The sequence below is a fragment of the Epargyreus clarus genome, unplaced genomic scaffold, assembly GCF_041222505.1.
Source record: "Epargyreus clarus isolate Ecla_fem2 unplaced genomic scaffold, WU_Ecla_fem_2.2 ptg000026l, whole genome shotgun sequence".
In the NCBI taxonomy this organism is placed as follows: Eukaryota; Metazoa; Arthropoda; class Insecta; order Lepidoptera; family Hesperiidae; genus Epargyreus; species Epargyreus clarus.
Window position 1 is genome coordinate 8936148 of NW_027332233.1, and position 16114 is coordinate 8952261.

Here is a 16114-nt window from a genome sequence, read left to right on the forward strand (position 1 = left end):
GGAGCTCCACATCCCTGATTCCCAACTACTCAGCAGGGAAGCATACCAGGGGCGGGGCAGCGGTCCGCCCCGGGCAGCATAGTTTAAGGATAAGCAAAATTAGTTTTTTTGTATTATATAGGAAAAGTTTTGAAGCATAAATAGTGTGTTAGAGCAGGGGCGGAAAAAGATTTAATAGTCGGAGCTTCGTCGGAGATTATTTTAGTGAACTATGGCTGCGAATTCAACTTCCAGCCCGGGCAGCGCGAATCCATGCTACGCTACTGTACCTGCTTATATTTAAAAAATATATAAGTTGATAACACCTACAATACTGAAGGTTGTTTATAGATTGGTCCGATGTCCATAGTCAGCCCACCAAGTGATAAGTCGTTATTGCCGCCCATCATCAACAACCCATTTCTGTCCCACTCATAATGGTCTCAGGTCTCATAATGAGAAGGATTAGGCCATAGTCCACCGCGCTTGCTAAGTGCGTAGTGGTAAACTTCACATACCTTTGAGTTTTTTTTTATAAATCTCTCAGTTATGCAGATTTCCTCAGGATGTTTTCCTTCATCGTTTAGTAAGTGATAATTAATTAATTTAATTAAATGGATTACCCACATAAGGAACAAGTGTTTACATGAATAAATTTTAAATAAACTCAAAGGAGACACTGTTCTTACTATTACGAGTAATCACTTTCTAATACACACATACTTTCTAATACGAATAAATAATTTCTAACTTAACGCACATAACTTTGAAAAATCAAAGGTGCGTGCCTGGGGTTCCGTCCTGGGAGGCCCTCGAGATGCCGAGTTTCTTAACCACTAGGCTAACACTGCTTTTCTGGTTGGTATGGTATGGTATGGTACTGTCGCCCATGAATATTTGTAATCAACCCCAGATAAGATTAAATTCGTACTTGAGGTCGAGCACAGATGCGCCGCTACCACAGGACTAAACTGTAATGCCTCGGAAAAGTTGAGTCTTCAATACCCTTGCAAAGTAACAGCAGCGCTGCTGTTATTAGACAGAAATAGGTATAGCGATGATCCCGCCGGAATCGAACTACAGAGGGTTCCACCACCACACACAGGCACCGCAACTTCATTACACAATCATGTTTGTGTGGATACTCATTTCCAGTCCCACTGGTGTTATATATTATTATTAAAGTAAACTACATACATACCTATTATGTATATAACGTGTGGAGCATTTATGATTTTTATTTATATAGATTCAAACATTGAAGAATTTAATAAAATACAGAACAAAACGGAAACAAAATGCTTATGCTATTTATTTTTTAGTGCTTTATTGCCATTATCATTTTAGTTGTTTTAATACAACATTGGACCCTACAGTTTTACACTAAGTCAATCATACAAATTTTGTTAAACATTATTTATTCAGATAGAGTTTTTTACATACAACTCGAATATTTAAATCATGTAATAAAGGCACCCCATCTTCTTTAGTCTCTCTTATAGATGTACTAAAACTATATTTTTTACATTTTTTTTCATTCACACAAATGCATTTGGAGGATTTTATATTATTGCTTCTAAAATTTTCAGCACCTTCTTGGCTAAAACAATCTGATATAGTGCTGATGCCATCAATTTTACTAGTTAACATAAGATTAGAACTAGGATAAACAAAAAATGCAAAAATAGTAAGTGCTACAAGGCACTGTATCGGGACTGCAGTAGCCCAGTATCTTTGTGGATAATAATATATATTAAAATAATGCAAGTAATAGTCTGGAGTTAATGCCCAGATAAGATATATAGCAAGAACAGTTTTGCTTAACAAATACATAAAAAATCCATATAGGGATCTCGCTGGAGTGGGTGCCGGTGTGTGTTCTGACATGGTGTGGCAATCTTATACCCAATTGAATTTGCTTATAGTTTTCACAACCAATACAACATTCCTTAGGTATGCATTTGTAGCGACTCTTAATCTTTTCAAGTCCTCTGCACTTAAATTTCTGGAACATAAGGAAGTTAAAATGTAAAACAAATAATGCCCTCATATGGGTACAACATCAATACTTTATACAAACATTTGAAGATTATTTCCATCAACAGCTATCATCCTTTGTACACCACTTCCTTTAATTTCTTTGTCAACACTTAACACATCATATGCCAATGAAGCTAATTGAGGAGTTGAAAAGGGAATGCTTATGGACCTAAAAAGATAAAATTTGAATTTCATTAATTTTTGGAGGTATCATGAGTACTATATTTAAAATAAATAAGTAATTAACAAGGTTGCATTAAACCTAACTTAATTATAATTTGGGGAAGAAGAGGATGGATAACTGTGGAAGCACAACCACCACATATTTTTGACTTATAACAGCAGTGTTTAGTGTTTTGTAGTGGTAACATACAAACAGATAAGTCGTTTGAAATTCTCAGGCCAGCAACTATCTGTGGTACACACTCTAAGCATATGTGGGGTTGATTGCACTGACATACAACCTGTCTCATGTACTAAACAACTGTACAAGGGGTACTAAACAAAATTAGTAAAATTTGATATTTACTTACACTTTTTTCTCAGACACTTCTCCCATGACAATACTGTGATATGAATTTTAGGATTTCCGTATTATGAGGCACCTATTAAAAATAAAACAACCATAGAATTTAAAATAAATAGAAGATAATATCGAATTAAATTAAACAAATTATACTTTTCAGTTTGTTTACTTACCACGATTTTTTCCCACTAATGGATATTGATGAAAAAAACTTATACAAAGTAGGAATTTATAGAAATATTGGATAAAACAAAACCTTTATAACCTTAATTTTTACTTTACTTGGGGGGCGGGGGAAAAATAAAGTCCGCAATTCCGCAAAGCAAATCCAAACACGACATTGACATTATTGACAACTGACATTGTCAAACTTCAAACTACTTGCAACTTGCAAGTAATACTTCCTTTCGTTTCAAACTCCTTTCCATTCTATAGTCAAGCTCTTCTGTGGAGGCGCTACTATCGATCATAATGTTGCTAGCTTGTCACAACTACCTAAGGAGTGGAAAACTTCAACGATTACAATTTTTACCAATATCTAATATATTACTACAAAACTCCAATAATAATGTGAAAAAGTATTCATTTTATTGACAAAGATCATGAGTTTTGGTTTTTAAAATCGTAATTTGTTACATTAATTACTGTTAAAACTAAAAAGTCATTATCAAGGTAAATTGAAAAGTCCCTCTTGAAGCTGACATTAAGTGACCATAGACATTAGAATATTTCATTTAACTTCATTTCGATATAATCGATTGCATATGATTGAAAGTCATATGAAATCGAGACATGAATGAATGGGTTTAACCCATTCATTGCCACTTAAATTATAAAAAACATCACTTGGGTGCCATATAATGTTTTTGTTGGTTACAATAGGGAAGGCGTAATATATTGTGTTTTTTAATTATTAAAACCCCATAAATGACAAAAACCCATCGAAAAACGATAAACGCACCATATACGTTGGTGGCACTGGTAATAAACATTTATTCGTTAGTGCCACTCAACGCACCGTTTGCGTCGACGGTTATTTGATATTATGCAATAGGTCCTAAGGGGTCGTTCAAGTATTACGTAACGCAATTTGGGGGGGAGGGGGGGTCTTGTAAAACGTTACGATGCGTTACAGGGGCGGGATGGGGTCTTCCGTAATACACGTTACGTAACATTTTTTAAATAAAAAAATAGGGAATTAAAACTCCTAAATTGGCAACCCTTTTCATTTACGTTTTACGGGAAATCCCTTGAATGAGTGGGTTCAGCCGAACTAAGTTCTGAGTATTCTGAGTTAGACTAAGTATAGTACAGTATAGCAGTATGCATGCTTTGACTATACTTAAACTAACTTAGAATACTCAGGAGACCTAGTTCGGCTGAACACGCTCTTTGTATATATAGTCTGGTTGTCATTTTTAATTTGTTCTCGCAAGTTGGCAAATCTTTTCGTTCATATTTCACGGGGAATCCCTAGATTGTATTGTACGTCATTTAATGTTGTTTCCGTTGTCAGTGTTCGTTAGTGTTTATAGACAAGTAGAGTTGGGTTGTACTAGGTAAATTTGGGACTAGGTATGCCTGTTCCTAGTATTTAAAAATACGTAATCCAGAAACCTTTTCCACCTAGTCCCATAAAGTCTCATTAGTTAGTACAATTTGGTGTGGACTACGTACTTATTCTTGGACTAAGAAGCTAGTTCGTTCATGCCTTGCATCAATACGTAAGGGCGGTAAGGTTTGCACGCGCACTCACTAGTAATAATGAATTGTGATCTTTCCTTCATACTTTATACAGGCTTAGGACTGTCAACGTTAGATTTATCGAAATAGTAGTTTGATTTATCATTAAAGGTTTCGTGAGCCGGCGCGGCGTCCACCTAAATGACATTCGTATAGATTCGAAATAGATGCACGACTGAACAATTCCGAATTTTCACACATTTGACATTTCATACTTAATTCGCATCAAGTATCTGTTTGATCCGACAGCGACTAGGTGTAGTTAAAGAGGACAAGTATATTTTTGCCTGCCCATGAGTTGATGTTTTATTAGTTTTTACTCTTATTCGGATTAAAAATCTCTTGTTTTATTTCTTAGTATTATAAAGTAAATATGTAAGTAAAAGTATCCCAAGGATAAAAACTATAACATAATTTTTTAGCGAGTTTAGGGTAAAAATTGACACTTGAGTGTTACGTAACGTTAGGGGGGGGGGTATAGAAAAACGTTACGATGCGTTACAAGGGGGGGAGGGGGGGTCAAAAATCTTCAAAAATTGCGTTACGTAATACTTGAACGGCCCCTAATTGGGTACTTGACAGTTATAACAATAAAATATGAAATATGTTGGATATGATAGCTTATAAGTAAACATAAATTATGCAGTATTTCGTTTATTTTTTAATACGTTCTAAGTATTTTAATTTTTAAAAAGAAATTTTCGATTTTTTATCTGTGGATTTTAAATCCCAAAACGGCGACAGTGCTGCCTCAAATGTCATGTGACGTCACTACATCGAAACCAAACAAGACAAATAATAATTAAATCGTTTGCTGTTAGAGTTGGTTGAATTTATAATATGTTGTGAACCGAAATGAAACCATACTATATTAAAGCTGATAGCGTGAACCTGCTTAAAGAATCTCCATATATGCAGTGCAATAAATCAAAATGGATACAAAAACTTCCGTGAGATAACCTATGGAAATATCAAATAAACAACGTAAGTAAAACATTCTTTATATTTACATTTAATCATATCGGACAATTAAAACATTTCTTAACTGACTTCAGACAGAAGAAAGGTTGTCTTCAAGTGATTATGAAGATTTTTTTAAATATACTTATATTCTTATGTGAACTGTTTTAAGGTTATTAATTGGTTATATTTATATTTACAGATCTTCCCGACAATCGTATAGTGACGACGTTATAGAGTATGTGCAGTTTAAGAGGAAGGCAAGCTTGTGTTTCATGAAAAGTAAAAGTTGTCCTGAACACAAGGTACATCAATGAAAATGAAAATGTGATGACTGTCCTGCCTAGAAGAAGTGAGGAGCCAAAAGTTTCGAAAGTGGGCACCAGTCTGAAATACATAAAGTAAAGTACACGGGAAATAGTACTTCTTTACTTGCGTAACCTACCCAACAAGATGAAGGAAGAAAAGTGACCATATAGTTCCTATTATTGCATTGCAATTTAATTCTGAAAATGACAGTGATAAAAATATATATCCATTTGTTACGGAAAATAATTTTAGTAATGAAGAAAAGCAGACACGCAAGCAGCACAAAAATTTAGCTTAGGTGATCTGTAGTAATTATTGTAACTGACATATGATAAATATATACAAAAGTTCTACTGTGTGTACTCACTAATAGAACCATATAAACCAATTAAACAAAGAAATCGGTTAATAAAATAGTAATATTAGCAAATCATGTATTTTTAATTATACAGTCATATAACTTAATCAGTGCACATGCACCATCAATAATAACACAGTCATGAAATATTTTAATTGTGTCCTATTAATTACAGAATGGGCCCTTAAAATAGAATTCTCATAGACGTCTCATAATTCTATTCTTATCATAGACATCTATATAATATATTAAATATATGAATACTTCCACTTGCTGTTTTGTTTTGATTACGTCCCGTTCCAATGATTTGGAATTGACGAATCACTCGAGAGTTACTAAATTTATTCCTTTTTTTCAATAATACTTCTCTTACATAGATAGTATAAAATGTCATTGCTTGCAAACAGAGGATTTAAACATATAAGAATCTGCAAGTTCTTTAACGTTTATGAGATTTGGGTTTAGGAACATGTATAAGCAAATTTGTTAGGATATTTAGCGATCGTACTTGAACACATCGTCACTGCACACGCCTTGTAATTTGACATTCTTGCAATTGTACTAATAAAAGTTAAATAATTCCCAAGATTTCCCCTGAAGTATGTGTAGCGTCGAAGTTTATTTCTATATTTTCAATGTGTTGACGTCACGCTACGAAATGACACTTGACCGCCTGTTTTGGCGTAACGTTCCGTTCACCGTAATAAAAATATGTTTTTTATTAATAAATAGCCCTTTTTTCGAAAAAATGATCAATGAAAGGCATATATAATACGTATATGAATTCATTAAAACAGTTTCCCAAAAAGTGTCAAATAGCCAATTGCCTGCTGATACCCGATATAAATGTATATTTTACTAAAGCTCTATCCGGGGGTAGGTCTGTGCTAAATAGATTTGCAATCCATAAATCCACAAAAAATGTAAAAATATAGAGATTTTTTAAAAAAAATCCTAATCCTGAAATTCGATCCACCGTAAACATAAAACAGCTGATTCGATTCAACGCACTATAAACTGACTGCCTAGGCCTTACCAGCTATAAATTTATTGGTAAAACTTAGCTATTTGTTAAGAAATGTTTCTTTTTATTTTTTACTTTTAGCGAACTACTTTATTCCTAAATACTCCTAATAAAAAATATGTAAAACCGCGCGAGTCTCTACGGCAGAAATATAAAGAAATAGGGATATTAATAGTGGCCGTTCAATTATTTACAGTAATATAATGTTCATAAAAAACAATCCAAATATGTTTAAACAGAATAGTGATAGGCATAACCATTTAACAAGAAACAGACACATTCTGGCTAAGTAAGTTTCAACGATCCTTTATGGGACTTGGAGTACGATTTTACAATAAAATACCCAAGCCTATACGAGATTTACCCATCACAATGTTCAAGCGACTTGTAAAAACAGCTTGTACGTAAAGGTTATTATAGTGTAGACGAATATATTTATGACAACGACTAGGACCTGGAAATAAAAATACAGTTCCGCTTAGGTTAGATAATTGTTTTATTAATAATTATGGTAATCTTTAAAACAATCGTTTAAACAAAACCCGTATTGTTCGGGACAATCGGGACAGAAATATGGAGTATCTTTTCGTACTTTTTTTGATACCCAGCACTGCCTACACCGACGTCGTAAAACTTTTCTCTTGTTGCCTTCATAAGTACGAGAACAATGTTGAAGAACATGCACTGGTTTTTTTGGTAGTGAATCGCGCGTAGTGTCTCGTACATTATTAATTAACAACTTCGTTATAACTTGAAGTCTGTAATCATAAAAACTTTTCTTAGGCGAGAAAATGTTGTGCAGTGTGTACGAATTATACAACATTTGCTGGAACACGTGAACTCCTAATTTTTTGTACCAACGAATAGTCTTGTGTTCACAAGAATAATACGATAACATTTGATCCTGGTGATCTATGCCACCCATGTATTTATTGTATTTTTCTATAACTTCAGGCTTGGAAACTGTTTCACCGCGTCTATTCGTTACACTGGTCATATTAGATTTAAATTGTGATGAAATCATTAAAACATCCCGCCGGTCTTTCCACTTCATGACACAAATGCCTTTAGGATTGAATTTTGCTATCGAATCACCACGTTTCAATTTTTTTTGTGTGACTTCCTTTGGATTATTTTTTCGATTTACCCGTAAAGTACCCGTACAATACGTCTTAAGATTTAATAATTTGTGTGCAAGATTTACTGAATTATAAAAGTTGTCCATGTAAACAGAATAACCCTGGTTTAAATAATTATTTAATAAATTCAGAACTACTTTTTCACTATGATTATCACCTCCCACTAGAGTATCCGACGCGCCAGCATATACAATCGTCTTCAGAACTACTCCATGTTCGTCGGTTAAGATATAAAGTTTAATACCGTACGGATGTTTTTTGCCTTTAAGATATTGACGGAATATCAATCGACCACGAAACAAAACCATTGATTCGTCTATAGCTAAATTTTTAGACGGGCAATAAATTTCTTCCATTCGCTGGTTGAAATAGTTAATTAAATTATTTATTTTCGAAAGCCTATTATCAGACAAGTCGTCTCCAAAATTTAACGATCTCATGATTAACAAAAATCTGTTTCTGCTCATGTGATTCGAAAATGCTGTTATATTAAACAATGGATCCTTTTTCCAATAGTCTGTGATTCGGTTGAGTCTGATAGTACCCATGTGAAATAAAATTCCAAGAAATACTTTAATTTCTGGAACAGTTACACATCTTTCCAGAGTCTTATTCTGCTCTTAGGATCTCGTATATTCGATAGTAACCTAGATGCGTAATCGTTAATGTTTCCAACTAACGTTTTATAAAAATCATCAGTCACAATCAATTCAAAATAATCCCATGGTTCATTTTTTTCTGGTAATATTTTGAGGTTGTTTTCGTGTCCATTAAACTCTATTGGTGCAATATTATGTTCATATTCACTTTTCCATTCATCAATATTTACTTGTAATGGGCCGTTAGAACTTATATTATTATCTTCACTGACTTGCGCCGCATCCTGACTCACTTGCGATTGCGTCTCATCTTCACTCATTTGCGTCTCATATTCGCTCTCTTGCGTCGCGTCTTCACTTGCATCAGAAAATAAGCAATCATCTGATAGAATTTCCTGATCAACTTCTGTTTGTAAATCGTCTTCATCCAATTCCAGTATCTTAAGAAGGTCTTCATCACTGAGTCGTTTTTTTTTAGAGGGTGGGGTCACTTTCACTTTTTCTTCCTTATTATCCTCTTTAAATATACTTCTCATTTCGTTTATAATATCTAAATCCTGCAATGATCTATCTAAATTTAAGTCATCATTACTAGCATTTTTTTCTACCAAGTCAGTCAATTTACATTTACCATCTTTAATTTCCAGTTTCTGACTTTTAATTATTTTAATACCTTTCTGTTTCGCCACACCTCCTCTCGTTTTAACACCGCGTCTTAAAGAGTAAAACTTTTCATTTGCTGGTGATGAAAGTTTACTCGTAGAAGGTTGGGGTTCTATTAGTACATTTGAGTTTGAATTTGAAGATTCTTGACTTTGAAGAGACATAAAATTATGTTGATATGGACTGGCTGATGACGTTGAAATCACACATGAGTCAACTCTGTCTTTACATACAGATGTGTCTTCATGACGTTGATTCGACGTATCATCGTATTCATCTAATGAATCAACAAGAGGTTCAGCCAATTTATCGGAATTATTATATTGTGATTCAGGGAAAAGCGATTTGGCACGTTTTGATCTTTTAGATGGTTTACTTTCTTTACTATCAGTTGTTGTCACTGTAACAAATCTGAAAAAAAGGAGAAGTCAACAAAAATTTAAAAATAAAACTTAGGATGTAAATTAATGTTTATACTAACGCTCGTGGAGACGGTATTTCATGAATTGTGTAGCGACGTCGTCTTGGTGTCATGCAACTAAAAAAATAAAGATCTATCAATTTAGGAGAAACTTAAAGACAAATATTATATTTTCTTATCATTATGAATTTTAAGATTATTATGAATATTATGAAAATTTATTTTAACACACAGAAGAATAACTTTCAGGATTTAAAAAAAATTAACCTTTTGTTATCATCGGGCATTGTATCCTTTTTATCGTTAAGAGCTAGCTCTAATATCTTATCTCTTCTTCGTTTCATTGTTTAAAGTACAAAAAATAAACTTTGGTGTTGATTAGAATTATTCAACAGTATCTCACCAAAATCATTCTGTAAAAAACAACATCCTGTTAAAACTAGCAAAGTGTTGACGGAACTGCGTATTCTATAAAAAGTAATGAAATCTCTAAGCAAAGCCAAGTCTAAGGTTCTTTTTTGTAATTTTTTTATTAATATAGTTAGAGTTTATGTCACTGGCCGTTGAACATTCTTTATGCACATTTACTTGTTGTCACATCCAAGTCAATATTAGTAAAGAAATCGCATTAAATAACCTTAGACTTGGATTGGTTTTACTTAGAGATTTCATTATTTTTTTAAAGAAAAAGTATTAGTTTTCTGTCACACAAGTAAACCACATGCTTAAATTAAAACAGATTTAAAATAGTACGCAAATATATATTTTTTGTATTTTACCTCCTGCATGAAACTATCCAACAAAGAATATTACTGCTATGCCAAAGAACGCACCGTATGCGTTGATTTGATTTCGTTAGAGTAATGCGCAATAAAATCAATGAAAATAATGATAGAATTAAGGTTATTACTTACCTTTATCTCCCAATGAACAAATACGTAACGAACACTCAATAAAACTCAAGTTATTCCCAAATCAAAATAGAGGTTTTTAACACCAACCGTCTTTTCGCTGTCAAAACAAAATTGACAGAGCGAGCCGGAAACCAACAGTGTTTCTATATTTAAAAATATTTCAAGTTGTGACTGTTGCCAAGTAATTAAATCAATTTCTACCAATTTTTAAGTGAAGTGATAAAAACGTGAATAGGTGACTCAACGCATATGGTGCGTTAGTAGCATGATGTAGTCATTTCAATCAACGCACCATTTGCGTTGGTGGCAATGAATGGGTTAATAAAAAACAGCTATTTGTTGTACATGTACATGAGCGACTTTTCCATTTCCCCAGGTAGCTGTTTTAAATTTTACGTTAATTGTATAAAATTACACGCTTACAAATTAGAACGTGTTTTTTATAAAATAAATATGTTTCAACATTATTATTATTATTAGACATTCGTAATAATAATATATTGTATATTGATAAATATAGTCGTTAAAATTGGCCGCTTCTTATGTAGTTTTGACAACATAGCCTAGCAACATTGTGATTTCTTGTGGCGCCCCTGCCACACGCACTGGAATATTTTTCGCACTATAAATACAAATTACATACTTTAAAAATCGAAATTACATACTTTACCCATAGATTAGTAACTTTACCTTTAACATTGGTCTAAGATCTCGATATAACCTTCACCGAGCTAGCTAATGGATGAAAAGTATTTTAAGTCGAATTAAATATGTCGATAATTTTATTGCAAATGGGTTTTCAAAAAAAATTCAGTCCACAATGTTTTTTTTTTACCTATATAAAAAAATCTTAAAAATCGAAAGTATGAAGCCACAGACCTGTATTTTGTACCCAAAGGTCGGTGTATGAAGCTTATAGAATATGCAAATTTTAGGTTGACTATTTTTACTGTCACATTCCTTAAGTAGGCCAACTTGTTTACCTGTCTGTACCCGCTTACCCAAGGGTTTTTTCTAAAGGGGATTTTTTTCTATTAACGAAACCAGTGAACTGGTTAAGGAAAAAAAATCATATTCTGGACTGAAATTTTTAGTCAACCCATTTGCAAAATATCTATTGACTTACATATATTAATTTGATATAAAAAACGTTCCATCCATAAACCCGCTCGGTGAAGATCGTCATATACTGGGATCATCTACAACATGAAATGTAGAGTTAAATAATGGCTTAGGGTGTCGTGTGCGGCTAGACAAGTACAAGTTGGCCTTTAAGCAACTTTTAAAGGGCGGCAAATTTCTAGAAAGGCAATAGAAATGATTAAATTAGGTTCATTAATATCTAGACTTTTCAATTATTTCCGTGTTCCTTAGTTTATCTACTTATATGAAGACATTTATCCATACATAGAGGCCGGAATTCAATTTTTGCCCTAAAAACGCACTTCATGGGCTCCACTGATATGAAATGGCGTATTGTGAAACAGAGTAATAATAACTATATTATAATTAATTTTACAGTTGCATTTAAAACTTACTATAAAATTATGTATTAAAATAAAAACCGCTAAGTATAAATAGATATGTTTATTTTTAACTACCAAACAATAACAACACATTTAATAAGGTGTATAAATAAACATATAAATTCTCCTAAGAATACCTTGTTAGAACCTAGTAGTATTTTATGTATTAGATACATTTCGAGATTATCACACAGTTTTTCATATTGATAACAATATTACTTAATAAATTCTCAAAAAATATGTTCATTTTTATGTTGTAAATAGATTGATTATCACAGGCTGGTATCTGTTAACTTACATAAAATATTATCATAAAAATAAAATACAAAGACCACTGTTAAAAACAAGGTAAATAAAAATATTGCACTAATATTTACATTGTGCGTCACTGGCACAGTTATCGTAACAATATATACATATAAGTTATAACATTCGTAAATACAGAGTCACGTTTGAAGTGGTTTAATCAGGAAATATTTTTAACATGTACAGTCACACCCACACACACACACACAATTTTTGCTATTTTATAGGCAATTTGTGCCTTTATTACATCACTCATAACTTTAGTTACCTATTTTGCTAGGCAAGAGTAACTACATTCGATAATAATTAATGATGACACTCTATTTAAGGCACTTTAAAATTTACAAGATCTAAATATATTTATAGCGATCTAAAATATAACATTAAAAACGAAGCAATAATAAATAAAAAACATATTAAACTCATATTATGAGATAAAAATTCATACTACTTAAGTAATACTGTAAAAATTGTAAACAATACTGATGTTAAACAATTATACTACTAAAATATGTGCATATATTACGTGTACATTTTGACAGATCGTTGTTCAGATTTCCGGGCCAAATTTTCTTTGTCCAAATGTTTCATGTAGGCAAGGAAACAAGTCCATATGAGACTACAAAAACTTATAAAAACTATCCTATTTTTAGGACGAATGAAACAGAAATTGATCATTGCTACAGCCGGCCAGACAGATGCTCCCACCTGAAATACATGAGAAGTAATTATTAATCATCAATAGTAATCATTAAAAAGTTTGATCAGGGCCTGGTCAAACATGTTCTGAAACATAAAAAAAATCGTGGCAGCAGCACCAAAAGTGCTCTTATTAAAAGTTGTACTAAGTTACAAATATATGATATTTTTATTAAAATACAGTTACAGACAAGTTTTATTATATATAGAGGACATATTTTAAAAAATTAAATTATATAATAAGATAATAATAATAATAATTTCATATTGAGGGGTTTTATAAACATTGAGGTGCAGTTCTCCTGATGGTTAGTGGCTTCTGCTGACCACAGACATCTGTAATCAACCCCAGTTAAGAGCCATACATGAAGTCAGCCACATATGAGATGCTACCTGTAAGGACTATGTTGGAATGCCTTGGATAAAAATCTCTCCCATACCATACCCTTTACATGCAAACACCCCAACGGTGAACACTGATGTTTTTAAATAGAAAAAGGTGTGTCGATGTTTCCAGTTGAACCACAAAAGGATCTACCACTTAAACTTGTTATTCTTGCAAATGTAATTACCTTATATGTTGGTAAGAATTTCGCCCTAACTTCCGCAATAGCTTCATCCACGGTCTTCATTTCCAGCAAACTCATGCCAAAATAAAAACTACACATAGCAAAGGGAGTGTATGTGATAGTTTCAACAAATGTCTGGAAATATACAAAATTTAAAGTGTATGACATGTTTAGTAATAACTATCTGTTTAGAAGTATGTATCAATGTAATGGTATATTTCGAAAAAAAAAGTATTATAATTGACCAAAGGTATGTTACAGTAAAATTGAAATTAAGTAATTCTTTTATTTTCTTTTTTCTAGTAGTAAGTTTTTTAAATACTTTCTATGCGATATATCTTGAGATAATGTGTCATGATGCTTAAAGTATTGATATTGCATTTGCAATCTTTGTACACTTCAGTAAACATTACTGTTATGTTTATCGGACGATGATAAAAAATGTATTTCATCATAATGTTCACCATCACTTATATAGAAACAGAAGCTCTATTAATTTATATGACCAATCATACCAATATACTTCTTTTCAAATATATATTTCTATCCAAAATAACTCATACTCATACAAATATTATATGATGCAATGTTTTCACATAATTATATCAGAAATTGTTAGATGATTTTGGTAAAGTCGTAAAAGCAATTTAAATTAACTTGAAATGTTATCATAAAATACATACCTTTATGAGGCCAGCTCTTATTGAATTACCCGGCCACATTATACTAGCAACTGTCAACCAAGTGTAGAGCGTTGGAGCAACATAACATGATCCCCAAAGACCATATCGTGCACATTTCCACCAATCGTATCTATTTTCTGCCTCTGAAAAATGAATTTTATTTTGTTTGTTATCATTAATACTTTAGCAATTTGCAATCTAGAGTACGCACTTTGCTTCAAACAACTAATTATTATACATGTAAATTTATTTGAATAGCAATCTACATAACTATTCAAATTCCTGTACATACTATGGATGAAGGGTTATTACGCAGTTCCCTCTTTAATAGTTACTTACCCAAGTCCTTGGCTTCAAATGTCTGCTGGATAAAACTCGAGAGGGGCCATATAACGCTATACGATGCCATTCCTCTTAATAGAGGATACTTTTTGAATGCCTTCAAAACTTTACTGTACACAGTCATTGTTGATTATTATTTATAATTAAATAGATTCAACACAAATTGTTACTTATATAATAATGCCTTTAAATATGCTTTTAGTCACATTCTTTACAGGCGGAAAATGACACTAAATTAGTTCCTTGGTGCAATGCCAATTCTGATAACACGTGTATGAATAATACGCGAAATTTTTAAATGTTTGAAATCTACAAATAGCACTTGCCCTCAGTGTTGGCAACCTGGGAGATGGCGTTGATCGTACCAGGGGCGTAAAATTATCGTATCTGCCGAAAAATTATCGTACATTTCATAAGAACGCGGGCGCGAGTACAGATGTGCCGAGTGAGGTCGTCTCGAGGTGGCGTTTTTTTTTTTTTTTTTTTTTTTTTTTTGGAGTACTTTGGACTCGAATACCAAAAATGGCCGACTCGGCACATCATTAGGCGCGATCTTATGAAATGTACGATAATTTTTCGGCACATACGGTAATAAAAATATATTTTTTATTAATAAATCGCCCTTTTTTCGAAAAAATGATCAATTAAAGGCATATATATAATACGTTTATGAATTCATTAAAACAGTTTCCCAAAAAGTTTCAAGTAGCCAATTATCGTACATTTGCGTACGATAATGACTCGCTATCGTACATCGTACGGTGGTATCAAATTATCGTACATGTACGATAATTATCGTACGGTTGCTAACACTGCTTGCCCTTGACACTGCCAATATGTGACTGTCAGCAGTGTCAGCTGACAGCCTGTCACTGCTGTGAATTAGCGATGCGCGATTGTTACTAAAAACAATCGAATTATTCGATTGTTATTGTGTTCGATTGTATTCGAATAACTATCGAAATTCTTCGATTGTATTCGAATAACTATCGAACAATCGAAATTGTTCGATTGTTGGTCGATTGTTCGATTGTTTGTCGATTGTTCGATAGTTCGATTGTTCGTCGATTGTTCGATTGTTCGATAGTTCGATTGTTGGTCGATTGTTCGATTGTTCGTCGATTGTTCGATTGTTGGTCGATTGTTTAGTACACGCAAAACTAGTAACAGCGCAGTCAAGCGATACGCGATTGTTACGTAAAAATGGAACTATCGAAGCTATTTGGTTGTTGGTCAACTATTTAGTATACACAAAGCTACTAGCAGCGAGGAGCCCCTAATTTCTGTGTTTAAGAAATCTGAGTCAGTCTTATA

At 32.8% G+C, this 16114-nt stretch overlaps 2 protein-coding genes and 1 long non-coding RNA gene across 4 annotated transcripts; all 3 read right to left on the bottom strand.

Annotated features, from left to right (window-relative positions):
* Positions 1 to 1380: 1380 nt before the first annotated feature.
* Positions 1381 to 2944, bottom strand: LOC140753012 (phosphatidylinositol N-acetylglucosaminyltransferase subunit P). 2 transcript variants are annotated; one of them, XM_073087363.1, is made up of 4 exons: positions 2811 to 2944; positions 2553 to 2624; positions 2060 to 2188; positions 1381 to 1984 (listed from the first exon to the last, which is right to left on the bottom strand). In XM_073087363.1, exon 4 carries the CDS (start codon positions 1864 to 1866, stop codon positions 1393 to 1395), a length of 474 nt encoding a protein of 157 aa, XP_072943464.1. In that variant the 5' UTR covers positions 1867 to 1984; positions 2060 to 2188; positions 2553 to 2624; positions 2811 to 2944; the 3' UTR covers positions 1381 to 1392. The 2 variants fall into 2 exon arrangements, with proteins under 2 accessions (XP_072943464.1, XP_072943463.1); XM_073087362.1 differs by having other exon boundaries at positions 2719 to 2912.
* Positions 2945 to 9279: 6335 nt separating this feature from the next.
* Positions 9280 to 10996, bottom strand: LOC140753247 (uncharacterized). Its single transcript, XR_012103550.1, has 3 exons — positions 10676 to 10996; positions 10029 to 10174; positions 9280 to 9878 (listed from the first exon to the last, which is right to left on the bottom strand). It is a non-coding gene; the product is annotated as an uncharacterized LOC140753247 (long non-coding RNA).
* Positions 10997 to 12584: 1588 nt separating this feature from the next.
* On the bottom strand, positions 12585 to 15125 carry LOC140753397 (PXMP2/4 family protein 4). The gene is made up of 4 exons (XM_073087964.1): positions 14798 to 15125; positions 14459 to 14601; positions 13779 to 13910; positions 12585 to 13215 (listed from the first exon to the last, which is right to left on the bottom strand). The coding sequence occupies exons 1-4, from the start codon at positions 14922 to 14924 to the stop codon at positions 13030 to 13032; spliced, it is 588 nt and encodes a 195-aa protein (XP_072944065.1). The 5' UTR covers positions 14925 to 15125; the 3' UTR covers positions 12585 to 13029.
* Between the last annotated feature and the right edge of the window lie 989 nt (positions 15126 to 16114).